The sequence below is a fragment of the Rhinichthys klamathensis genome, unplaced genomic scaffold, assembly GCF_029890125.1.
Source record: "Rhinichthys klamathensis goyatoka isolate OS25496 unplaced genomic scaffold, OSU_Roscu_1.1 h1tg000303l_1, whole genome shotgun sequence".
Classification (NCBI taxonomy): Eukaryota; Metazoa; Chordata; class Actinopteri; order Cypriniformes; family Leuciscidae; genus Rhinichthys; species Rhinichthys klamathensis.
Genome location: NW_026606822.1, coordinates 4,929,177 through 4,955,110, shown reverse-complemented (window position 1 = coordinate 4,955,110; position 25,934 = coordinate 4,929,177). Strand labels below are relative to the sequence as shown.

Genomic DNA, 25,934 nt, shown 5'->3' with positions numbered 1-25,934 from the left:
AGTCTGTGGGCATTTATTTCAAAAAGGAATCTTTACACACATGAATAGTCTATGTTCAGCATGCCTCACTAGCACGCGTGTAGTGAAGTGTGCAACTCGGCGTCATAAACGGGGAGTCTCGGTCAATGCAATTCAAGAGTGTTGAGTTTTTATTCCTACAGCTTCAAACCAATATTACACATATTTATAAAGAATATCGATCCCAGAGCCTAACCACTATATGATAAAAAAACAAACCCCTTTATAAAAGCTTAACACATCTTTTTAAAAAGTGGAACCAAACACCATAATTGTACCAATATTTACAAATCCCATTAAATTACAACATAAATTAGAAAATATTTACATTTAGGGAAAGACAAATGGAAAATGTAACTTCTAGTCTGACGTAAAGGCATCAAAAAGATGCAAAACTGAACATGCACACACACACACACACACACACACACACACACACACAACCGTATGATATTTGATCATTTTAACTTATTTAAAACTGCAACAAGGACTTTTCAATTGTTCTCAGTTGTTCAAAAAGTGGAAATGTAAGCCAAATTTCTTGTGTAATAAAAATCCATTGATCGGTTGTTTAGTAATCATATATATCCATGCACACAAAACTGTCACTCATGCTAACAACACTCCCACAAACAGAAGAACAATAACACTGCGTCCAATGAAGTCAAGCGTAGAACAAGTTATAATGTCTCAAACATAATCACATCATTGGTAAGTCCATAAGGAGGTCAGCACCAAGGAGGAGGACACAGAGAAACAAAAATTCCTCCTCCCAGATCGATAGCGAAAGAAAACATCGTTAAAATCCACAATAACTCTTGAAATGGTGTCTCAACAACTTCCTCTTTGCAGTTCCCCTCTGAGAGACAACTTCCCGATGACGATACGCAACTCTCTCGACTAAGGCTAAGCATTGAAATGTGTTTTGTGTCTTTGTGGAGGAGAAAGTGCTGGAAGGCCAAGACGTGGACCAAGAGGGCTTTGAATTTGATGTCGGGAAAACAAAGCAGAACGGAAACAGAGTCGACAACTACAACAACGACGACGACGACGACAAGTCAGATCTGGTAAAAACTGGTAATTCCGCTACAAAAACGGTTATTGCGTTCAAATGGTCCAATCCAGTTCAACCTCGACTCAACAAGTCTCACTTTCTGTGCTTGTCCATCTTATCTACTTTGTTGGTGCCATCGGACGAGGCCTGCGAGGAGTCCCCGCTCGAACCCATGTACATTTTGTCCACCTGTTTGAGCGCCTCGTTGAGGTAGTTTTGCAGCGAGGTCATGGCCGCACAGATGGCCGGAGAGCCGAAGCCGTGGGTGATGAGGCTGAAGTGAGTCAGGCAGCTTTGAATCCCTGGCTCCAGAATGGGAGCTGGCCTAGAGTTTCCCAGAGGAGATCGGTCCTGAGTCAGCAGGTCGGTGAACTCCTTACAGATTTGCCTGAAAGATTAGATGACCAGTTAAAGTATTAAACCATAAAGCAGGCATTTCAGAAGCTTTCTCACAGGCGGTTGATTAAGCAAGGGACTCATTCTTAATGGCTCCATCAAAATGGGCTTGGCACACCCTAACCTTAATGCTTCACGAGTTGGGATTCATGAGAAATAGGAGGAACAAACGGATGGTTACTCACTTGGCTGCCAAGAGCATGGTTTTGCGAGAGTTGATCTCATTGCGTTCCACGTGCGGTCGGCCAAGGTATTCCGCGATGGCCTTCGCGGGAAACTCTGTCTCACAGACATACCCAAAATCTCTCGCCAGGTGTACGGCCTCACCTGTAGACAAGATCAGATGTGAATCGGGTGACTCACGTATAGCGTGTGACTGAACCACAGCGATGAGTCACCGTCGGATCCATCGGTTTGGATCTGACTCAAAACGGCGTCACAGAAAGACTCGTTTGCTCTCCAAACTAAGATGAATTCAGATGAATAGACTCTCTCTTGTGGATAGTGGTGGTCACACTGTATGTCTCTAATGAGGCTTCATAGCTGAAGGCGTCTAACGGTCCCCTAGACCCAACAGGCTCTTATTGACAGACTAGCACATTATTCACAGTCGTTGTCTTTAAGGTCAGTCTCTCCTCTTGGCTAGCGAACATGTGATAACAAGCCCTAATTCAGCTTTGAAGGTCTGTAAATAACTACGCCTTCTAGTCATGTTCCTGCTTCAGACCCATGCTCCCATTAGTGGTGAGAATGGTGACATTACACGAGAGAGCTAAAAGTATTCTGCATCGCTCCTGGTGCTAGTTAACTCGTGATCTTTACGCTAATGTCTCTGTGACTCATCGGTTCGCTATACTCATGCAAAAGGTAAAAGTGGAGAAGAAATGTCAAGAAATTAAAGATCGCTTACATGCACACTTGAGACTCTGCTGCCAATACATGAGTAGTGCCAAGTAACATATATGACCTTTGCATGCAATCTATGTTTTGAATTATTACTAGCTCTATGGAAGTTTCAATTGGTAACAGGTTAGTTACAATCGAACTTCAACACATCAATCCAGAGCATTTGTTTAAGCATTTAGCACAGGGACGATTGATTAACCCTTCCGTTTTGTCGCGGGTCATTTAAACCAATTTAGACTTAGGCTGAAATAAACGACACAACTTTAAGAATCTAACACTAGACATCATACATTTGCCAACTTTGTAAATACTGTAGTTACAGAGAACAACTGGGCATCATGCAGTAAATGACTGATGATCGTCAGACTTTCACGTTGTGTTCAACACAACAGACTCACTCAGAAATATGCGGCTTGTTTCTAGCCTTCTGTTACTGTTCACGTGTCGGTCGAAAATGACCAGAAAAAAAAATATTTCACAAAATGATTGAACTATATATTTTAGTTTGATAATATTTTTTATTTCATATTTTGTATTTTTAGGGGATCTTATGGTACTAAATTATATTTATGCAGTAGTTATAATCCATTTATTGACTTTTTGAGCATGGAAAATTAAATTTCCAACTTAAACTGTCATAAATCTTGAATGTTTTGGAACACAGACTGAAGTTTGGTCTCTTTTTAAAGAAGACACTTGGCAGATTATTAACTTGAATAAAAAAAGTTATACAATTTTACATTTATTGTTATGAAAAATGCACAAAAATATTTTTTTTATATGAAATATACATTTTCCATGAATCGAGCTATGTTCCAAATTTGAGGTTGATGTCTCAAAAAATGACCTTTCAGTAAGAATTTTTTTGTGCGCCAAATATTTTGACTAGATGAAATTCGTCTCCCATTAATTTCCAATTCGGGGCACCGCGAACAATACAAGTGTGACTATTTTTTCGCATGACAAATGAAAACAATATTTGTTCTAAAATTGGCTCAAAATATCAAAAATCCTACAACTAGATTGAATCAAAGTCTGAAGCTCAAATAGTGTAGTCTGTGCTCATCATTACACACAGTTTTCTGTGAAATCTGTCAAAATCTCTGACTTTTCTGACTCCTCCAGACTGCAAATCTGTGCAAAAATCATGTAGCTTATTCCAGCCTTTAACATTCACTTTTCTGTCTAGAACTTCATGATATCCTCCACAGATTTTGTCGACTAAATAATAATAATTCATTACATTTATATAGCGCTTTTCTAGGCACTCAAAGCGCTTTACATAGAGGGGGGGATCTCCTCAACCACCACCAATGTGCAGCATCCACTTGGATGATGCGACGGCAGCCATATTGCGCCAGAACGCTCACCACACACTAGCTTACTGGTGGAGAGGAGACAGTGAAGAAGCCAATCAGTATATGGGGATGATTAGGAGGCCATGGTGGACAGAGGCCAATGGGCAGATTTGGCCAGGATGCCGGGGTTACACCCCTACTCTTTCGAAAGACATCCTGGGATTTTTAATGACCACAGAGAGTCATTCTAAATATAAATATTGACTGATATACAGTAAAGTGCTTACCTTCCACCAGGGCGGTTAGTAAGGTGACGTTAGCAGCCTTTCTGCGACCCGCTGGCAAGTTCAACCCAATTTTATCCAGTTTCTCCCTCAGGGATCGGCCGCCGTTCTTTGATTTTGCCCTTTGTAGTAAAATTAACAAAAATTAGCACATAGAAATTTGTGAATTTCATTAGTGACCTTTTGCTAAACCTGCCAATCCTGTTAGCAGTCACACTATCAGACAAGCTTTTGTGCATGTTTGCTAAGAAACCCAGATGGATTTATTATTATTATAGTCATGGTTATATTATTGCCGAGCTTTTTATTATATTACTGCACATCTGTTTATATAAAGTATATCCAACTTCACCTCATACATGATTACTCGCGTATACTGTAAACTCTATTATCTCCCAGCTGTAATCTGCAAAATGCAACTATAAGGCATGAAGATCTTAAGATAATATAAACATTAATTTATGTAAAGCTGCTCTGAAAATGTGATTTGAAAAGCGCTATCAACTTGTTTTCACTTTCCAAAATATGTAAGCATTTAGCAAAAAAATGCACTTTTTTATTTTAACGGCGTGTTCTATAAAGCTTGTCTGAGCGAGCAGTGCCGTAACCAAGAGCGAAAGGCTCAATTATCACAGGTGAAACACATGGATTTTATTTGTTTTGTTTATGTTATACAACTTAGAGGCCAATATGGAAAGAGGTTTTGGACCCAGATTCACATGAATAAACAGGCTCATGAAACAAAATGATGTCACAGCTCAAGTGTTTAAAATGCAGTGCAACGAAAACGCAGACAAAAGGCCCTCTTGCTGTTTCGGCCTCGGTGATATGCATGACTAGAGTTGTGGCCTGGCATCACCCTTCACTTGTGGGGTAAGGGATTGTTAGCAGAAGGCATGAGTAAGTGCCCGGCACCTCCCCCTCCCCCTCCCAACGCTTGTGCTATATGACCTACTTAACCAATATCAGTGTGTTTGCGTCAGACACATGGGAACAGACAAATATTCCCAGTAATAAAGAGCGATGCTATGACACTGAAAAAAATAAGTGTTGATGCTGCATTCAAATGTTTATTTTAGTCAACTTGAAATGTGAATATGGATATTTGAGTTGACTGAACTTAAAATTAAGGCAGCACGAACAATTACTTTTTTTAAGTTCAAACTATTTTTTTTTTTACAGAGCAGGTTGTGTCTGTTGTAATGAAATTAAAATCAGCAACATCTCATCTATACGCACACAAATGGAGCTAGATAGTATGAAACATGATCCTACACACACACATATAATCAAACTTTTTGTTTACCATAATTTCCATATGCACTCACAAATGAATCACAAAAAAAGGTCATATTTCTCCCCAAAATCAAGAGACAAAACATAAGAAATAAAAAAAAATTCAGAGAGAAAATTTAGCTTGTTTTAAGACCATTTTGCATCGTGACAATTTTCATGATGAGCATACTTTTGAGTTTATAACAAATATTTTCAATTGATTATTTTTTACTGTAGCCATTTTTCACTGCATTACACTTTTTGAAATCAGCATAAATGCAAATTACATCTTATACTACCATAATATATAAATGTTGTATGGTTTTATTTCACATCATCATTATTTTGCATTATGATAATGGTCATTTGTGGTAAAAATGTGTGTAATTGTTATGAAAATATAGTCACAGTGGTATTTAAAATATGCTTCATTCGCTTTGGATTTTGGATGAAATATGACCTAAATGAAGTTCATAATATTCACCCAGCAATCTTTTTGTTATTTGCTCCAGTCTTACACGTGAATATATCAACAGTATTCAAGTCATCTTCATTTATATAGCGCTTTTAACAATGGATTGTTTCAAAGCAGCTTTACAGAGTTAAAACATATAATTTAAGGTAACAGAGATTGTTTTGGTTTTATAGCGGTTCTTGAATAATGTTATTTCCAGCTAAAGTTAATTTGGTATTGATATTGTCATATTAATAGGTTTTCGAGTACGACTGAACATGTGCAGTAACTGCTCACCTGCGTAAAACCCCTCCGAGCAGAGATGCGTTCAGACACTCCGGTGGAGACAAGCGTCTCTGAACTTCGGCCACGGTTACTTTGTACTTGGAAGTGGAGCTGAGAAGAGAGAGACGGCCGGGTACGGAGCAGAAGACCTCGGTGGGGTTGGACACCATTCCCAGCAGAGACTCTTTCTGAAAGGGAATTCCAAACGCATTTCCCTTTGGCAGGGACACCGGACCTGGAGATGAGAAACATATCGGTGCCGTCAACCAAACAGCTTCAGAAACACAGAATAAACAGATTAGGCTTTATGGGTAAAATCTTCTGTATCGTGTCGAAGATTTCGGTAACACTTTAAAATACGGTCCTATTAGTTAACGTTGGATAACGCATTAACAATGAGCAATTCCAGTATTCATTCATCTTAGTTAATGTTAGCTTCATTAAATAACATTAACAGATCCAACTTTTGATTTTAATAATGTATTAGCAAACATTGAAATAACTATAAATGCTTTAGAAGTGTTTTTCACTGTCAACTAATGTTAACAAATGAAACCTTATATAAAGCTGAGTTCATATTAACAAATATACGATTTTGACTGCAGACTTTGTCTAATTTTTTACAAATAACAACTTGAATAGACTATAAGGAGAAAACACACGGTTAAGCTTCATAAGCATAAGATATTTGATCAGTATTCAGAGATTCTTTGGAGTGAGAATAATAATAAATATGATCTGTATTTGCAAAAGTGGAGGCTGAGATGGTATAGATGAAGATGATTATGATGTGACATAAATTTTGATATGAACCAGAACAGGACAGCGTATACAGAGCTATAATCATGACGACTAAAATATTGACATAGACATTAATCCAGCAAGGCACTCTGGTGACTCGAAAGAAAATCTAAATTACTAACTGACAAAAATGCATGGCAGAATCTGTCAATCACCTCCCGACCACAACACACAGCAGACGCTACACACTCCAAAACGCCTCATACTGCAAGAAACGCTCAAGAAATCATCTCAAAATGTAGCGTTTTTGCTGAAGATCAATTTTGCATTCAATTCAATCTTTAGTGCACCTATGGGTGTTTACACATTCTTCTCATTTTTTTCCATTTGACAGCTTTGCAGGAATCTCAAAAGTACGAAGAGCAAAACTTCACATGCTTGTGGAATTAATCAGGGTTTCTCAACGCGTAGGTAACAAACCTGTTCTGTATATGCTTATTATAAAAAGCTGATCTTGCATAGCTATTGTAGCAAAAAAAACAAAAAGTAACTTTTAAAAAGGAAGGAGAAAATGCCTTTTTCATGTCAAAGGTCATGCAGGACCAATTCAACTCTATGGTATTGTGGTGCACATGCATTTGGAGAAGTTAAGAAGTCAACTTAGAGAACCTCAAAAGCCATGAACAAAACGAAAAAGACACTAAACAAACATTAATTTGGTATTACTCTGTTGCAAACGTAGGCGTTTTTGTTTCATTATATTTTAGTCCTAAATTGGGTCGCCGCTTGCTGTGACATCCTGAAGCAAATAAATCATCGATTCAAACCATTCATCTCAACAGCTAGTGATACCACAAAACAAACAGACGTTCAAAACTGTTTTTCGGTTTCGCTTATTTAAGAAGATTTCATGTCACAGCATATGACTGAACAAAATACCCATGCATGTTTAAAAGCAGCCACACCCCGACAACAGTTGATTCTTGTCTTCTTCTGTGAGCGTGCGTGTGTGTGTGTGTGTGTGTGTGGTGCAGAATTGCGTTCTGACAGTGTTCTAAAAAGCAGGCCTAGGCCTCCTCTCTCTGAGCAAACACCATTTTAAGGATTGCCCAACATCTACAACTTTGGCTAGTCTGCCATTTTGAGAGAAATCCTTTCTTTGGCTTTCCATTCATGAAAGAGTGGCAGAATGCCCCGCGGATCATTGCCAGATTAGTTAAATGGAACACATGGCCAAAAGGATTAGTGATATATGTATGAACCAGTACCACCTCAACTACGCCTCCCTAAATCTGGAGTCCCACTCTGTTTTTCCCACTGACAGCAAAGGTGTGAGATTGTAGTCTTTAACACGGTTTAATCACCTCACTTCTGGGTCAAGGCAAATAGTTAAAGCTAATATTGCAAATGCAAAATGATTTAGCTTGAAAGAATCATTACTCAAATCAAATTTCACAAAATTACTTAGGGTTTTTTGACATTTAAAAATAATTTTGGAAAGACCTGCAGTGTGAAATATTAAACTGCACATAATATTATTTTTAGGGTCTAACTCTCACTATTAACTAGTTGCTTATTAGCATGCATATTACTAGAATATTGTCTGTTTATTAGTACTTATAAAGCACATATTAATCCCTTATTCTGCATGACCATATTCTACATCTTTTAATCCGACTAAATACCTGAACTTAACAACTACCTTACTAACTATTAATAAGCAGTAATTATGAGTTTATTGAGGCAAAAGTCAGCCAATAGTGAGAATTGGAGCCTAATCTAAAGTGTGATCGATTATTATAAATAGCATGCAAATTCTTTATAATTATAGTGTACGCAGCTTTAACAAAGCTCATATTTATTGAGAGACTACATGGAATATTTGAACTTTCATTTGTCACACCAAAGGAACACTGCATGCTAAAAGTGATTAAAAATATTATACACTTCTCCTTAAACATTCATATCAATTTGAATCTTAAATCTACAACTATGCATGTTAGAAAATAAAAATGCAACCAACCTTTTTTGATGACTGTGTGATCAGGAATTACACTACTGTGATCACCTTCATGCTGCAAGAAATGACCAGGAAATGCATCACTATCTATTTAATCAGAAAACAAACAAACAAAAAAAGAGTATTAAAATAAACATTTATCACACTAACTCACCTGAACATCATCCATTCCGTGACCTATATCGTGCAATCCAATGTTATCACCTATGGAGTCGATTCCATGTATGTGTGGAGGCAGCAGATCCGGCCTCCTGAAGCCGTCCCGCCTCATCCCGGACGAGCCCCCGTCGAGGCCCAGAATGGGGCTCCCGAGTCCGACGCGCCCGTGGCTCCCGATGGGCTCTTGACCCTGCCGGCCCGGCCATGACTGCTGCTGGTTAGAGGCTGCGGTCTGGTGCAGTGAGTTGATATTGAACGGGTCGAGGTGAGAGTACGGGTCGCCGGACTGCGAGTACGGCAGAGGCTGGTAAGGGGGGGGGAAGTATGGGGGCTGGAAGTCTGAGCTGGCTGTGTGTGAGAGGGACGGTGGCGGGCTGTAGAGGTGCTGGCTCACCGCTGGGATGTGAGGTAACCGGGAGTTCCCATTGCTGCTAACATCGTGTCTTTCCTGCTAAAATAGAGAGTGCACCACATTAAACCAATGAGCATATTTCATTTATACATACTGATGACATGCATGTCTTTGGAGAAAAGCAATCTGACAAATGCATGTATTTCACAAGCAATTCATATCTGAGGTAATAAAAAATAAAAACTTTTTTTTTTAAATATGCTTTATTTGGTTTCCTTAAAATTATTGGTCTGGGAAATTATGGATACAGGCATCAATATTTTGTATGCAAATTAAAAACTGAACTTTAGTCTTTGCATGTTCTTGATACAAAATTATATGCAAGCTCAAAAACATCCGAACAAATGTTTTCTTGAAACGTACAGTTGTTAAACCCTTAAAATGCAACTTTGCTCATTTAAGCCATTATGTATTCATAACGAGTTTTTGACTCCAGCCAGCTCATTTAGATGTTATCATATGCAACCTTTCTGTAGGTTACCTAACCAAACATTTTTACAGTGTCATTTGTTCTCTTTCTAATTCACATGAATTAAACATCAACAGCCGTGCTGGTCTTTCAGCTCTGGAGTGCTTTCATGCCTCCTATTGTCTGGCAAAGTTGCTCGATAGTTACTGTCACCAGAGACACATGAATGACAATGAGCGACGGGCCATTTCTAGACAGCTTAATGGAGACCACATGCATTACACTTGAGAGTTTGCACTCATATTCATTTTGAAACCCGATATTCGAAACAATCATATGCCTGCGCTAGTGGATAATATTGTGAATAAAAAAAGGAAAATGTATGGAATCACATTATAAAGATGCAGTCAAATCTGGATGAAAATAAAAAAACACGTGCAATGATTGCGTTTCAAATTCAATTTATTATTGCTGGCATTGCGCATATTTTTTAGGCCAACAGCCTTATTATTATTAGCCTATTATTAAATGCGGAACTAAATTGCAAAAAATAAATATTATTATGCAATTGTTTCTGAATTTACAATGCATTTAGAATTGACTAAATTAACACATGCAGTCAAATCCTTTTCACGTCTATTAAACGAACGCATTTTGGTCTTTGCATGGTTGTAAATTCGCGCGAGGTCAGATTTAAAATATCTAATTACATTTTATGTTTTTGTAAAAAGCTTTAAAAAACAATAGCATATATTTTCCTACCACAATAATGCAACTTCGTGCATAACTAACCAGCCATCACCAGTGCATAGTTCACTTTTTACAGAGCTCACTTTGCATGTTATTTGGAAATAGAAAATGTCATATCCATTTTTTTTAAATTATAAACAGACAACGCATATGCTCAATTCTCCAATAAAAGCTGCTCTTTACCCAGATTCTAACGCTTCTTCCTCTTACCTCGCAGTCATCCTCATACTTCACGTTATCTGCTAATTTCCACAGCATGTTGTGTTCGCGAGTCTCAGATGTGTGGAGATGTGGAGATGATCGCTCGAGTTCTAGAATATAATCCAGAGAGTCCGGCGCGCGCTGCGCAGAAGTGAAGCATCAACTCAGTGTTGAAGAAGGAGGATGAAGGAAGAGAAACTCATGCAGCTCGAGACAACAACTAATTGTGCGCAACGAATTGGAAGGGTTCCGGTCCAAACACACACGCTGAACAGAAGCACTCGACTCCCTCTGACGGACTCAGACTCAGGCTCGACTCACTGACTCTCTTTAGATTCTCACTACTATATTTGGATGAACCAGCGGTGGGCGGTGACCTACTGCAATGGCTACGTCAGAGCGAAGACCCCGCTGCTGATTGGTCACTGTCAGAGCGACGGGCCAATCACAGAACTATCCGTCTGTGCAGAGGGCAAATCTGTCCTGGACGAGAAGTTGCGATGTTTTGCTATTCACTGAAACTAATTATACAAACAAAGCATGTTAAATTACGCACTAATTATTATTATTGAAACTAAATGCTATTTACTCCATTATAATAATTACTAGCATTGATAATAATAATAAATATTGTTTGCCCGAATTAAAAAGATATAGGCCTATCGACAGACAGACAGATAGACAGACAGACAGACAGATAGATATACAGACAGACAGACAGACAGACAGACAGACAGACAGACAGATAGACAGATAGACAGATAGATAGATAGATAGATAGATAGATAGATAGATAGATAGATAGATATAAATATTCATGTAATCTTTTAACATGAATTCATGTACTTTGTAAAGAAAATGCATTAAAAAGAAAAAAGAAAATAAAGAATATTTATTTTCTGAATATAATATGTTATTCAGCATTAGAAAATAAAATAGGCTACTACATAAAATACTAAAATGGTTTTTAGGAAAATAAATTAAATATAATAGTAATAATAATAATTATTATTAATAAAAAAATAAATAACATTTAAGAAAGAAAGAAAGAAAGAAAGAAAGAAAGAAAGAAAGAAAGAAAGAAAGAAAGAAAGAAAGAAAGAAAGAAAGAAAGAAAGAAAGAAAGAAAGAAAGATAATTAATTGTAATTGTGTCTGTTTTATCTCTGTAATGAATGAAGCGCGCGCGGGTTTGGTGTGTGTGAGAGAAGCTTCACAGCGCGAGACGAGTGTGTGTTACTGTCAGATACTTTCACACATCAGAAACGACTGTAACCCCGAGGGAGAGACATCTTCTTATATAACCTGCTGGAATCGCAAGTAAAACTTCCACTCAAGGCAATACTGAGATGCAGGAATGCCAGTTGTCATAAGACAATCATCATTATTATTATTATTATTTTAGATGCCTGCAGAGTCAAGAGATAAAAGAGCCTGGAGCGTAAAACTCTACATGTGTGCCGCTGGTGCAAAACGGAATCACTACGAATTATTTAATAATTAAATGATAGGCTAAATCATCAATATGATATTGTAATAATTGTAAGTATAGGCCTAACTGTCAGTCAGTGTTTTATTTCAGCTCAAAACTCTCCGTCCCGAAACTAACATATAGGCCTATGTGACATTTACAAATTAATTTGTCTCAAAAAAATTAAATTGCTTTGTAAAAAAAAAAAAAAATCGTACTAATCGAAGGAATTAATTAGTTTTGTTTAAAATTAAAATTAAAAAAGAAATAGAAAACATGAAGCACTTTTCAAATGAACAATTCCTGATACGGACCCTGCGCTGCACGGAACAAGGAAAAGCGCTTTCAAATACAATACAAAAGAAATATAATATACATTCTGTGTTTAAGCATTTGTTTATTAACACATATAGTGTTAATATATAAAATAACTCGAAACCGATGATGGTTAAACGTCTGTAGCGCAAACTTATATTACTACTGAAAGTTACTGAAAGTTGAGTTGTAACCGTGTAACAAGAGAGAGAGAAAAAGAAAAAGCATTTTAAATTTTGAACATTAGTTATTTTATTAAATATACTTCAGAATGATCTTATAAAACCCATTATTAACCTCAAGCGCATTTCAATTTAAGCATTTTAATTAAGGGAAACATCTACGGAAATGTATTTTTTCTTATAGGCCTATCTTTAAAACTTGTTACATACTTAAGCTATATGTGTTTGTGTGTATGTTAGTCACTTGTGTGCATGTTAGACCAAACAAATGTGTGCGACACAAAAACATTGCAGCTCAGACATGATGTTTAGCCTTTTAAAATCATTTAGATGAAAGATGAGATGTTATCTATCAAATTAATGAAGTCAGATGGTGTATTCTTTGTTATTAAACATTCGTTAACATGATCACAAATCAAATTATAACCAATAAGCAAAATGTTGTTGTTTTATTTTTAAAATGTCAAATCAGATAGATTTAATTTGTAAATCCTTCATTTTGACAGAGGCTTTCACATAGTAGCTCATTTCTAATTGGCTAAAGTGAGTGTTTAATTACCCGGTCTCCTACTGTAAATGTGAAATTATGATTAAGTGCTTGTGTTTTTTCCCATTAATTTGCATAAGGCGCCTGATCAAATAACAAGACCGAATTAGCCTATAAATATTTAGATAATTAGAGAAATGCATTGATTCCTATTGTCTTCACGGAGAGAATGCAGGTATTAACTGGTTAAGGTTTACACCCTATAAAAGCACAGCCATTTTGTTATTATTATTATTATGAATAATTGTTGTTGGTGATATCTTCAGGCTATACGTTCTGCAAACGCAAGCAGAAGGTTCTGGCACCAGTTTGCACGAATTTAAACCATATAGGCTACTCTGTCACAAATGAACAAAACCAATGCTAAATCTGTCGAAAGGTCGATTATTAAAAATAGCCAATTTTTTTCCCTCCTTGCATAAATATGCAATAGCGATAACGAATTTAATTGAAAGCTTACCCGCCAGTCCAGCCTCTCCAGCATCGACATCTGCTTTCCTCGCTGTTCAGTCCCGCAGTGAAGCAGTGAATGCTCGCATCACGCGCGCGCCCGGCGTACACCTGGATGCGCAGGACAGGCAGAGCGCATGCGCGGACTCTCGGAACACCTGAACATTCCGATCGATGAGGATGATTAGTCATCACGCCAACTCTGTGGAGGAGCAACACACTTGCACAACGCCGCTTTAATTAAAAAGCAAGACAAGGCCATCAAAAGAATTCCCACACATTTGGTCTAATCGTTTGTTAGACTGGTTATGGATTTATGAGAATGATTGTTCTAGGCTAATTAAGATACGCATTTTAGAGCTAATTATAACTAGATTAAATTGTAACAGACTTGCCCATTCAAATCCGTGATTTAGTGACAGTAAAAAAAACCTTCTTTTTTTTTAAAAGTTGCTGCCTAAATTTTTAAGTAGGCTACACTGACCTTATAAGTCATTTCAACTTAAACGGACTTTAAAAAATGAAAGCTGACACATGCGTAACTTATTTTGATGAGTTAAACAATGTAAAAACACGTTGTCATAATTTATTGATCATATCATTTTTCAGTGTGACAATCGAAGTTAGCTATATTTCAAAATTAGCTGATATTTCCAGGTTTTCTATGATAGGAACCTTCCTCAGCCTATATTATATTATTGAATTAGCCCTGCAAGGCTTTCTTTAAATAAGCTTTATATTTATATATGCTTAATGACAGCTTCCACAGAACATGTTGCACACAATTCTGACAGTAATACAAGGCATTGTGAAGTTTGACTGACATTCTAGGTATTTCTCAGGCTTTCTCACGCACATTGCTGTAATTGCTGAGACACACACACACACACACGTTGTGTTCTCATATTTTATGGGGACTTTCCATAGCCAATGATTTTATACTGTACAAACTATATATTTCTATCCCACGAAACTAACCCTACCATTAAAACCTCCCATCACAGAAAACATTTTGCAGTTTTACATTTCCAAAAAACATGACAGAGTGTGATTTATAAGCCGTTTTCCTCAAGGGGACCAAAAAAAAGGAGAAGGATTTTGGATATTGCCATCTTTATAGGGACATTTTGTCCCAATAATGTAGTTTTACCAGGCCACACACACACACACACACACACGGACATAAAGGAACTGCAGACTGTCAGCTACAACAGATCTAATAGGGATTGACTGGGAAAGCGCTTATTCGTAGACATCTACTGCCACCCTGTGGTCAAAAGCAGAATTTGAGTGCCATAACTAACAAATAATAAGAAATGATGCATGATTTTTTTCCAGATTGGACCTTTATTGTATCCACATATAACGCATCTTTAAACGTACAATGCATAACTACTGTAACTAGTGGGTTATTTCAGTTATACCGTAACAAACACTCGGTAATAACAACAGCTCTTTCAGGAACACACGTTCATGTTCCTGAGGATGGAAAACACACAAAGATATCTGCCTATAAACTTGTTTTACTTGAAATTAAGTGGTTTAAAATAAGATATTGCTGCAAAGCACAATCCGGTCAAATAACTCGAGCCAACATGGATATACTAAACAAACACTTAATCATGCAACAAAATTAAGATGATCGAATCAAGGTAAATGCAAAATGCAATGTTACTGATGGTGAAAGAAAAAGAAATAAGCTAAAACAATGCATTACTCCAGCAGAGTGTCGCTCCGCCAAAGCCTGACCACTAGAGAGCGAGCTTCACTAGGAAGAGCGCACTCAAAAGTGGTACGGTGTGTGTGTGACCCAGTTGGAGATCTGGTCTTTGGTACGTTTGGCAGAGCTGTGGGAGGTGAAGAGGGACTTGTAGGTCTCAGATTTATCCCCCATGGCTTGGATTGATCTTTTGCTGCCGACGACGAGACCCACGGGCGCCTTTAACGTCTTCGAGCTCTCGCCGGATGTGGACGGTCCCGGAGCTGAGCGCGGGAAAAACACATCCATTATTAAGCATTCATAAGCGTCAGGGTGTGATGTTACATGCAAACCACTAACTATCATGGACGCTTATCTATAATTCTGCATGACTGACCTCTGTGTTTAATGTTGTCATAAAAACTGTCTGACAAAAGTGGCATGATTATAATCTTTTCTTAAATTCTTTCTGGATTGTAGTCTTTTGTATGTTCTCTATACTGTCCAGGCTGCATCCTATAACAATGCTGACAACTCTCTCTCTATCTCTCTCTCTTTTTTTTGAGGACAAGACAATCCAGAGTCCCTAGATGAATTCGCCACTTCATTTGCATAGTGGGGGTAAATCATTTGCTAGTGATTCACATGAGGACACCACAGTTTGAGAAAAGGATGGCAAGTAAGATGTTTTGTGTTGTTATTGATTATATTTTTAATACAGATATGCAGTGCTGGTCAGAATTATTTGCCCCCTTGGTAAATATGATTAAAGATGGGTGTAAAAAATAAATCTGCATTGGTAATCCTTTTGATATTTTATTTTTAAAAATAGGAAAGATCTAACCTTTCATTGAAGGCATTATAGGAGAACACTCAGAGCTGTTATCTTGGAAAGAGGAGGTTGCAAAAAGTAATGTTTTTTACTTATTTTTTATTTTAATATAATATGTTCTCCTATAATGCCTTCAATGAAAGGTTAGATTTTTCCTATTTTTTTTAAATAAAATATCAAAAGGATTAACAATGCAGATTTATTTTTTACAGCCGTCTTTGATCATATTTACCAAGGGGGGAAATAATTCTGACCAGCACTGTAAGCATTATGGGTCATAGAGGACCTATACTTCCATATGCATGTATATAATACACCAAATGTGTACTAATAGATGCATATAATTATAAATAGATGCAAATATTCAAACGCAGTGCCGTACAAAAATTTGGGGTCAAGATTTATTTTAGAAAGAAATTACTTTTATTCAGGGAAGATGCATTCACTTGATCAAAAGTGACCAAAAAAAAGACATTTAGAATGTTATAAAAGTTTCTATATCAAATAAATGCTGTTCTTTTGAACAATCTAGTCATCAAAGATTCCTAAAAAATTGAATCACAGTTTCCACAAAGTCGTCTGATAATAATAAATGTTTCTTGAGCATCAGATCATCATATTAGAGTGATTTCTGAAGGATCATGTGACACTGAAGACTGGAGTAATGATGATGAAAATTCAGCTTTGATCACAGGAATAAATTACATTTTACTATATATTCACATAGAAACAGATATATTTTAAATTGTAATATTATTTCACAATATTACTGTTTTTACTGTATTTTTGATCAAATAAATGTAGCCTTGGTGAGCATAATTGACTTCTTCCAAAAAAAAAAACATTTAAAAATCTTACTGGCCCAAACTTTTTAATGGTGTTTACTCCAGCTAAAGATAAATTAAGTTAAATGAAAATGCGAACAGATTTATTAAAAAGCCTGTGCTGGAGTCGTACAAGACAACATTAGTTCTCTTCCTCTGCTGTCATGATGGATATAACAAAAATAAAATATTATATTGCCTACAGTACTATATAACACTGTACATACTGCCTACTATTTATAAATAATGTGAACCAGTATGCATTGATAAATGTTTTACATGACCTGACTACGTTGTGTTATTAAGTAATGAATGCAGCTGCAATACATTTATTTCGAATTTAAACGGCAACAGATTTCCACGAGTTTTCCTTTCCTTCCTCCAAAACGATGATGAAATACATCACATCTACATGTGTTCATTCTGCCCCTCCGGTACAGATACAGATTCCTCATTTCAGAAACCAACACTTACATAATTGTGCTTTCTAAACCATGTACATATAGTTCAATCTCAAATGTAAATCTAGCCACAGCCCCTCTGTACCCTGGCATGCTGGGATACCTGATTCACTGCCGTCGTCTCCATTCAGTGATGCAGATTTAGTCTCTGATGCGTCTTTGGGTAAATCACAGCTTTCTGCCACTATAAGAGAAAAGAAAAAAATTTATATTGAGTAGTTTCGCACTAGTTTAGTAAAGTACTAAAAGTAAGTAGTTTAACCATTATAGGGGAAGTTTAAACAGCATAAAACATTGTTTTTTGAGAATATGCATGATAATAAGGTTGAGTTGATGCTTCGTGAAGTCTCATTCACAAATGATTCTATACAGCATTTTGTTAAAGCTCATATTAAATGTTTAAAACTTAGTTAACAACACTGCATGTCTATTTAAAATAAAATGCATACATGTTGTTCATGTTTTAATCTAACATCCATCCTGATGTTAGAAAAGCTCACAGACATATTATGCATCTTCTACCCTCATACAGTTATGCATCCCAACACAGAAAACATACAAATATAAATAAATATTACACAGTATATATATATATATATATATAAATATTATTACACAGTATATACACATATATATATATATACATATAAATATTATTACACAGTATATATATATATATATATATAAATATTATTACACAGTATATATATATATATATATATATATATATATATATTTCATCCAAGACACAACAGAAGGATCTCAGCTTAAATAAAATAAGAGCTTTTTGTCAAACTGTATCATACCATGTAACCGTTATCAGTTAATGTGCACTCAAATAGTATGAAACATGGCACTGAACTTTGATCAAATGCTCTGTTAAGAATTATTGAACTGTGAAGAACTAATGACTTATTAATAAATGCAGCCTGTATGGCTAACTCATTTATCCATTTCCAGGGTGTGTGTGTGTGGGGGGGATACAAACATATATAAATATACAAAAATATATTTTCAAAAAATCTTGCTATTTTTAGAAGAAAAGGAAGTTTTCCCCCTCTCTGTGTGCATCTATAAAAGGTTATGGATAATTACAGCTTCTTTCCCATTTTGATTGAATCTGTATTAGGGTTTTATCAGTTTTGAAAGTTATTAAAGTATGAACTTTACATGAACATTAATTTTTAATCCACAGTTTTTAGTTTTGCTTCAGTATGAATCAGGCTAAAGCAACATTTACATGTGAGATTAGCTCATGGATAATCAATCACATGTACACTTTACTTTAGCCCGACTTTATGCTGAAGCAAAACTAAAAGGGTTGATAAAATAAAATTCTGTTAATATTGACATTTGTCCTACATTGATAACTCAGTTATTTCTATGCGAAGTTTAACCTTTATTCAAGCCTCACATATTTACTTATACAGGAATGCTATGGGTTCGATAAAAGTACTTTCCACAGAATCTCCACAGACTTCATTCTGACTTGTCCCTCAGTTAAGTAGAAATGCCCTTAAATTAGAGGTCTATGGGGCTTTTTTAAATTTTTTTAGAAAAGTGAAGTTCTTATGTTGTTAAAGCAGTGTTGAATTTGTATTTATAAAGACCCTTCTGGTATCCTTCTTGGCTTGTGGGTATTGTGCAAAAGCTACCGTGTTCACAGACAAGATTAACAAGCAATTTTCTCACACTAATCCTATTTTAATACATAAAATGACTTTTTGAATCCACTGAATTGGCTCTATCACTCTCTCTCCTCTCCAACTATAGCTGGTGTGTGGTGAGTGCACTGGCGCCGTTGTACTGTGGATGCTGCACACTGGTGATGGTTGAGGAGAGAACCCCTGATATGATTGTAAAGCGCTTTGGGTGTACAATAGTACATATGAAAGCGCTATATAAATGCCTCATTCATTCATTCAAAATGCTTAGGTTTTGTGGCTATACTTTGGAAACCATGAGCTTATCTCGGCGCCTTGTTAATTATTGACAAGCCTTGACTTCCATTGTACGTGCGTGCATTTGTGCTTGTTTGCACAAATGTAAATTATTTTCTGTGGAAATCAACAGCATGTCACAGATATTACCCATAGCACTCAAGCTGTATTAAAATCCCTCTTCAAAATTCAGTGTGACAAAAGCAGAAATTCATCAAGCTTTACTTCGGTCCTGATCATGTCCTTACAGTGAGAACGCTCATCTATGAAGAGCCAAACAAGCCAAAATTCATTCTTCTACTCTCACACACACATACATTCTCCTTTCACATATATACATTTCTACTCACACACACATACATTCTCCTCTCACATATATACATTTCTACTCTCACACACACACATTCTCCTTTCACGTATATACATTTCTACTCTCACACACATACATTCTCCTTTCACATATATAACATTTCTACTCTCACACACATAGGCCTACATTCTCCTCTCACATATATACATTTCCACTCTCACACACATACATTCTCCTTTCACATAATATACATTTCTACTCACACACACACATTCTCCTTTCACACATATACATTTTACTCTTATGCAAATGTATTCAAAGTATACATTTAATACTATAAATAATAAATGTATGTAAGAAGTGTATATATGTATGTAAGAGAATAATGTATATGTGTGAGAGGGAATATAGTGGAAACAGAAGGCAGGTCTGGCGCGACCGGGGTCACCGGACTGCGGTTGGTCTGGCTTACTTGAACACACACGTCACTAAGCAACAAATAACGGCGCGCTTGTTCACTTGCATTGAAGTAATAGCGAATATTAAAAAGCATTTGGTTAACAATGAAAAGACATTGTTATTTTCCAACATCCTACATGTTATGTGTACTGTATTGATCTGTCCACCTAAAACACATTTTTGGTAAAAAAAATAAAAATAAAGCCCATTAAAATCGATTCCCTATTTTCGTTTTTGAAACTTGTGTTGGTTGGTCCAGCCGTCAAAAAAATGGGTGTGCGCCTATTACAATGATTACGGTAAATTCAGGAACAGCAGCGAGATAACTTTTTTTCACGCTGTTGGATGTCGTGCGGGAGATCGCGATTTGACAATGTTTAAAAGAGATTAGTTATCAGTGCACTCAATATTTTTGTAAAGAGAGTTTACAGTTATAAAGTTAAAAAGCTATGTAAAGTGCTTGTAGAGTTGGTGTATGTTAATTGAGCTTTATATAGTCTGAGTACTGAAATGCTAATGTCAGTAGGCCTATTGTTTTATTTGGTGGAATACACAGTTTAATTTTCTGTGACCATACAGTATCAGATAAATGTGTAATGTGAGTTAATTGAAAGAGCGTTTCACTTTTTGACATGAAGAAGTCACACTGCCAGCTATTTCAACACTGTGAAACAAAAAACTAATTTATTATTGTCTTTGTTGAAATTGCAGATTGTACAGTGTGTGACAGAAATAAAAATGATATGTGCCACCAGAAAAACAGCCTTTTCTGTGTGTTCAACACAGTGTTAATTTCGTTGACGAAAATAATGACGAAAATTATTCGTCAACGACATTTTTTCACAGACGAAAACGAGACGATAACTAAATAAAAACCAGTTTTAAATGACGACAACTATGACGAAAATGTATTGACATTTTCGTCAACTAATAAAAACTAGACGAAAATGTTAGAGAGGGACGATTGGGGAAGAGATCCATTCAGAACTGAGTTGCGTTTGTGGAAGATGCGCACATTTGAATTGTAACGTGCTGATCTACCCGGCAGGACAGGAGTTGGCATGCGCTTCTCATAAATCGTTCAAAAATGTAAACGTCTGGGAGAAAGAGAAGACCAGACATATGGATAGATCTGAATAAGAGTGACGACGCGAAAGAGAGCTTTATTCTTTATTTTTTCTGTGCGCGCGCACACACACAAACAAACACACAAACCCAACCCGACGCGTGCAGCCCTGCACAAGGACTGAACTGAGCTCTCTTTCGCGTCTGAATGGAAAAATACACAACATTATGTCTAAATGTCCGTTTTGGAGAGTATTCACGTAAACACAGTCAGATATGTCTTTACAGAACGTACAGTTGTGAGAATATCGGATGTGCATCACATCAGTCCATGGATCTGCACACTCGGTCTTAAAGTGACAGTGCGTAATAAACCGAATGCCGTCTGTGCACTTAATATTAATCAAACAACAAATTAAAAAGAGAAAAGCATTCACTGCTATTTAATAGCTTTAATAAGGATTAACTATATTTAATTCATACAAATAAATATGTCTGCTTGGAAGAATAAAGAATAATGTATGTAAGTAAGACTGCATAATCATTCATTGAAGAAAAAAAAGAGACTGTTCTACTTTAGGAGAAGTGTTTTTATTTAATTTTAAGATATTATTTTATGTCACAGTGCTAAATCTGTGTCTGTATTGTATGTTCAAACTTTAAAAATTATTAATATTAACAGGTTAATAGATTAGGTTTGGAAATTTTAGAGAAATTCTAAATTAATGCATTACAATTTAACTAAACCCATTAAATTTTAGTCGACTAAATCTACTGAAGATTTAGTCGACTAAAACTAGACTAAAACTAAAACAATTCAGATGACTAAAATATGACTAAAACTAAATGGCATTTTAGTCAAAAGACTATGACTAAAACTAAATCAAAATCTGCTGTCAAAATTAACACTGGTTCAACAGGACATAACTGATTCTTTGTCTGGATTCATAAGCAGTCCGCACTACATTTAGACATCCATATATGGGCTCCAATGTATTTACTGTTGCTGCTCTATTTCTTGAATCCTCAACAAATCGTGAGACTGACAGAAATCCACATAGGGTTTGAATGTGATAAAGTTCACAATGCAGCCTATCATGCACAAAATAATCTGTTTCTCTTTGCATTTGCTCAATACATTCCAGCACATTATTAAAAAATTGTCTGATTTCATGTTCATTGCTACTTACTCCAAAAAGTAAAAACTGTACTTGAAAAGAAAACAGGATTGTTTAAAGCTGCTTAAAGAGGAAGTAATGGATACCAAAAACAACAACAAAAAATAAATATATGTGAAAGGAGAATGTGTGTGTGAGAGCAGAAATGTATGTATGTGAAAGGAGTATGTAAGTGTGTGTGAGAATAGAAATGTATGTATGTGAAAGGTGAATGTAGGTGTGTGTGTGTGTCTGTGTCTGTGTGTGTGACAGTAGAAATGTATGTATGTGAGAGGAGAATGTATGTGTGTGAGAGCAGAAATGTGTGTGAAAGGAGAATGTATGTGTGTGAGAATAGAAATGTATGTATGTGAAAGGTGAATGTAGGTGTGTGTGTGTGTGTGTGTGTGTGTCTGTGTCTGTGTGTGTGACAGTAGAAATCTATGTATGTGAGAGGAGAATGTATGTGTGTGAGAGCAGAAATGTATGTGAAAGGAGAATGTATGTGTGTGAGAGTAGAAATGTATGTATGTGAAAGGAGAATGTGTGTGTGTGAGAGTAGAAATGTATGTATGTGAAAGGAGAATGTGTGTGTGTGAGAGTAGAAATGTATGTATGTGAAAGGAGAATGTATGTGTGTGAGAGTAGAAATGTATGTATGTGAAAGGAGAATGTATGTGTGTGAGAGTAGAAATGTATGTATGTGAAAGGAGAATGTGTGTGTGTGAGAATAGAAATGTATGTATGTGAAAGGTGAATGTAGGTGTGTGTGTGTGTGTGTGTGTGTGTGTGTGTGTGTGTGTGTCTGTGTCTGTGTGTGTGACAGTAGAAATGTATGTATGTGAGAGGAGAATGTATGTGTGTGAGAGCAGAAATGTATGTGAAAGGAGAATGTATGTGTGTGAGAGTAGAAATGTATGTATGTGAAAGGAGAATGTGTGTGTGTGAGAGTAGAAATGTATGTATGTGAAAGGAGAATGTATGTGTGTGAGAGTAGAAATGTATGTATGTGAAAGGAGAATGTGTGTGTGTGAGAGTAGAAATGTATGTATGTGAAAGGAGAATGTATGTGTGTGAGAGTAGAAATGTATGTATGTGAAAGGAGAATGTGTGTGTGAGAGTAGAAATGTATGTATGTGAAAGGAGAATGTGTGTGTGAGAGTAGAAATGTATATATGTGAAAGGAGAATGTATGTGTGTGACAGTAGAAGAATGGATTTTGGCTTGTACGGCCCCTCACACTCATCTGGTCATAAACGTTTACTTTGCCATTATACACTACCATTCAAAGTATGGGGTCAGTAAGTCTCTTCTGCTCACAAAAGGCTACTTTTCATTGATAAATAAATAACATTGTGAATTATCACAACTTAAAATAACCGTTTTCTATGGGGATGTATTGTAAAATACAATTTATTCCTGTGATCAAAGCTGAATATCTGAGTCTTCAGTGTTACATGATCCTTCAGAAATCATTCTAATATGCTGATTTGCGGCTCAAGAAACATTTCTTATCATCAATGTTGAGAACAATTGTGCTGCTTCATAATTTTGTGGAAACAATGACAATATTCATCAGGCTTCTTTGATCAAAGCATTTGAAATAGAAATCTTTTGTAACATTATAAATGCATTTACTGTCACTTTTGATCAATTTAATGCATCCTTGTTGAATACAAATTTTAATCTCTTATTAATTAATTAAAAACCGTACTGAGCCCAAATTTTTAAACAGTAGATTATGTGTTAACATGAGACGATAGATTTTCTTACTAAACTTGTCTGAATTACTTTCAATCTTTCAACACAGCTGTCTTGATGATGCAATGCCGGTAAAGCCGGTAAATCCAATACAACTTTCACACAAGGGAAAGGGGCTGTTTACAAAGAGAGAAATTCACCCACTGGAATTATGTCTAATGCATAACTAAACATTCTTAGAAAACTTAACAGCTCAAACAACAAAACTGAGATTTGAGGCAGACCTAAAGTGGATTTTGTATATTGAACACAAAGCCTTCTGAAGCCAAATGATAAGTTTTGTGTGAGGAACAGAGTACTGAAAGTTATCCGTTGAAAATCTTCCTCTCCGTGTGAGCTCTAAAATTCATTCATGTATGTGTTAAAAAAAAAAGGCTTCTTTAGAATTGTATTGCTCAATATATAACATCACAGACAATTAGTGGAATCGAATCTTGCAAGTCACATGACTTGACACTGATTATTTGTCAGTGAATAGAAGAAAGAAATTAATACGGGCATGGAATGAGAAACGGGTGATTAAATGAAACCAAATATTCATTTGAGTGAACTTTTTCTTTAATTTGGCTGAGGATGAATGACGTCACTGATAAGCATTAATTTGTACAAGAAATACTGATCAGAAAGTCAGAACTTTAATGTGATTTATAATGCAAACCGTATGTGTTACTGTACCTTCTAAATCCTGCTTCTTGGAGACTTTAGTATCTTTGCTCTTCTTTGATTTCTGTAAGACAAAGTAAGAAAAAATAAGGATAGTTAATAACACAAAAGAGTGCTTTTAAAAATTAAGTGAATGTGTTGTGCTCGTTCATTTTCACTTCCTCTACTCTCAGTGAGTTAGATTACGGATATGGGTTTGCATTAATGGTGGTTTTTAAATCTCATTCCCCATCAAGCACATCCCAAACACCACTGTAATTCTACACCAGCAAGGCATCAGTTTACTTTAGCAGTTTTAGCCTTTGTTCGGCGCTCCTCCATGGCCTTCTGCAGCTTTTCCACTTCCTCTTTAGCCCCATTCAGAACCACAAGGTCGTCTTCTTTGAAAGGATCTCCACACTATAAAAAAACAACAACAAGAACATGAAAATTTAATGAATGAAAATTTTTATTATTTAAATAAATGACTGTTTTTGGCACAAAAAACATGTATACATATATATATATTTTTTAATAATAATAATTTTTTTTTAAATCAGTTTCAATCAACCACTGACATCACAGTGTTCTCTGATACAACTAAAGTGCTTGCATTTTAAGGTTTGACTAGTTAGTTATTAGCAAACTAGAATTTTTTTTTACAAATCATGACATAATTATTGACTTGAGGCATGAGCAACCTTTACCACTGGGCTCAAACTTTGCTAAAATGTACGAGACTAAATGAGGCGTATGATTCATTCAAAGTTATGCTATTTACACATGGAAATATATTCATGGCACTGTCATGGAGAGAAGAAAAATCAATGGCATTAGAAGGGATTTGCATTACATTTTAAAACAGTAGAAATTATAGAGCAATCAAACCCGGCTTAAGATCTAAGCAATAGATAACACAGCTTCACTGGAAGAAGACGTAACCAATACGTCTTATTTGCAAAAGTTACTGGCACACAAACATTGATAACTACTGTAAAACAAACCTCTCCTGAGGTAATAGGAGATGATCCTGTACTTTGGTGAAAATACACACTAGTCAATCTATATCTACTCAAACTCAATTATTTTCCACACTAGTAGCACAAGTCATCAAAATATTATATAATGGAAGTATATGAATTTTGAAGTCACCAAAAT

General features: G+C 36.0%; 2 protein-coding genes across 7 annotated transcripts in view; both read right to left on the bottom strand.

Annotated features, from left to right (window-relative positions):
* tfap2c (transcription factor AP-2 gamma (activating enhancer binding protein 2 gamma)) overlaps positions 1–13,901 on the bottom strand; it is a 162,033-nt gene extending 148,132 nt beyond the window's left edge. The window contains exons 1-7 of one of the 6 annotated variants that reach the window (XM_056270369.1): positions 10,672–10,996; positions 8,886–9,341; positions 8,735–8,786; positions 5,983–6,205; positions 3,960–4,078; positions 1,654–1,795; positions 1,156–1,460 (exon numbers count right to left, since the gene is read on the bottom strand). In XM_056270369.1, coding sequence (XP_056126344.1) covers positions 1,166–1,460; positions 1,654–1,795; positions 3,960–4,078; positions 5,983–6,205; positions 8,735–8,786; positions 8,886–9,341; positions 10,672–10,719 — 1,335 coding nt within the window. In that variant the 5' untranslated portion in view covers positions 10,720–10,996 and the 3' untranslated portion in view covers positions 1,156–1,165. Of the gene's footprint in view, positions 1–589; positions 1,461–1,653; positions 1,796–3,959; positions 4,079–5,982; positions 6,206–8,734; positions 8,819–8,885; positions 9,342–10,671; positions 10,997–13,636 lie in introns of those variants that run through there. The other 5 variants (XM_056270371.1, XM_056270373.1, XM_056270368.1 and 2 more) reach the window with 5 other exon arrangements.
* Positions 13,902–15,319: 1,418 nt separating this feature from the next.
* rtf2 (replication termination factor 2) overlaps positions 15,320–25,934 on the bottom strand; it is a 45,161-nt gene continuing 34,546 nt past the window's right edge. The window contains exons 6-9 of the mRNA XM_056270602.1: positions 25,083–25,196; positions 24,810–24,861; positions 17,546–17,626; positions 15,320–15,609 (exon numbers count right to left, since the gene is read on the bottom strand). Of these exons, the coding sequence (XP_056126577.1) occupies positions 15,410–15,609; positions 17,546–17,626; positions 24,810–24,861; positions 25,083–25,196 (447 nt within the window). The 3' untranslated portion in view covers positions 15,320–15,409. The remainder of the gene's footprint in view (positions 15,610–17,545; positions 17,627–24,809; positions 24,862–25,082; positions 25,197–25,934) is intronic.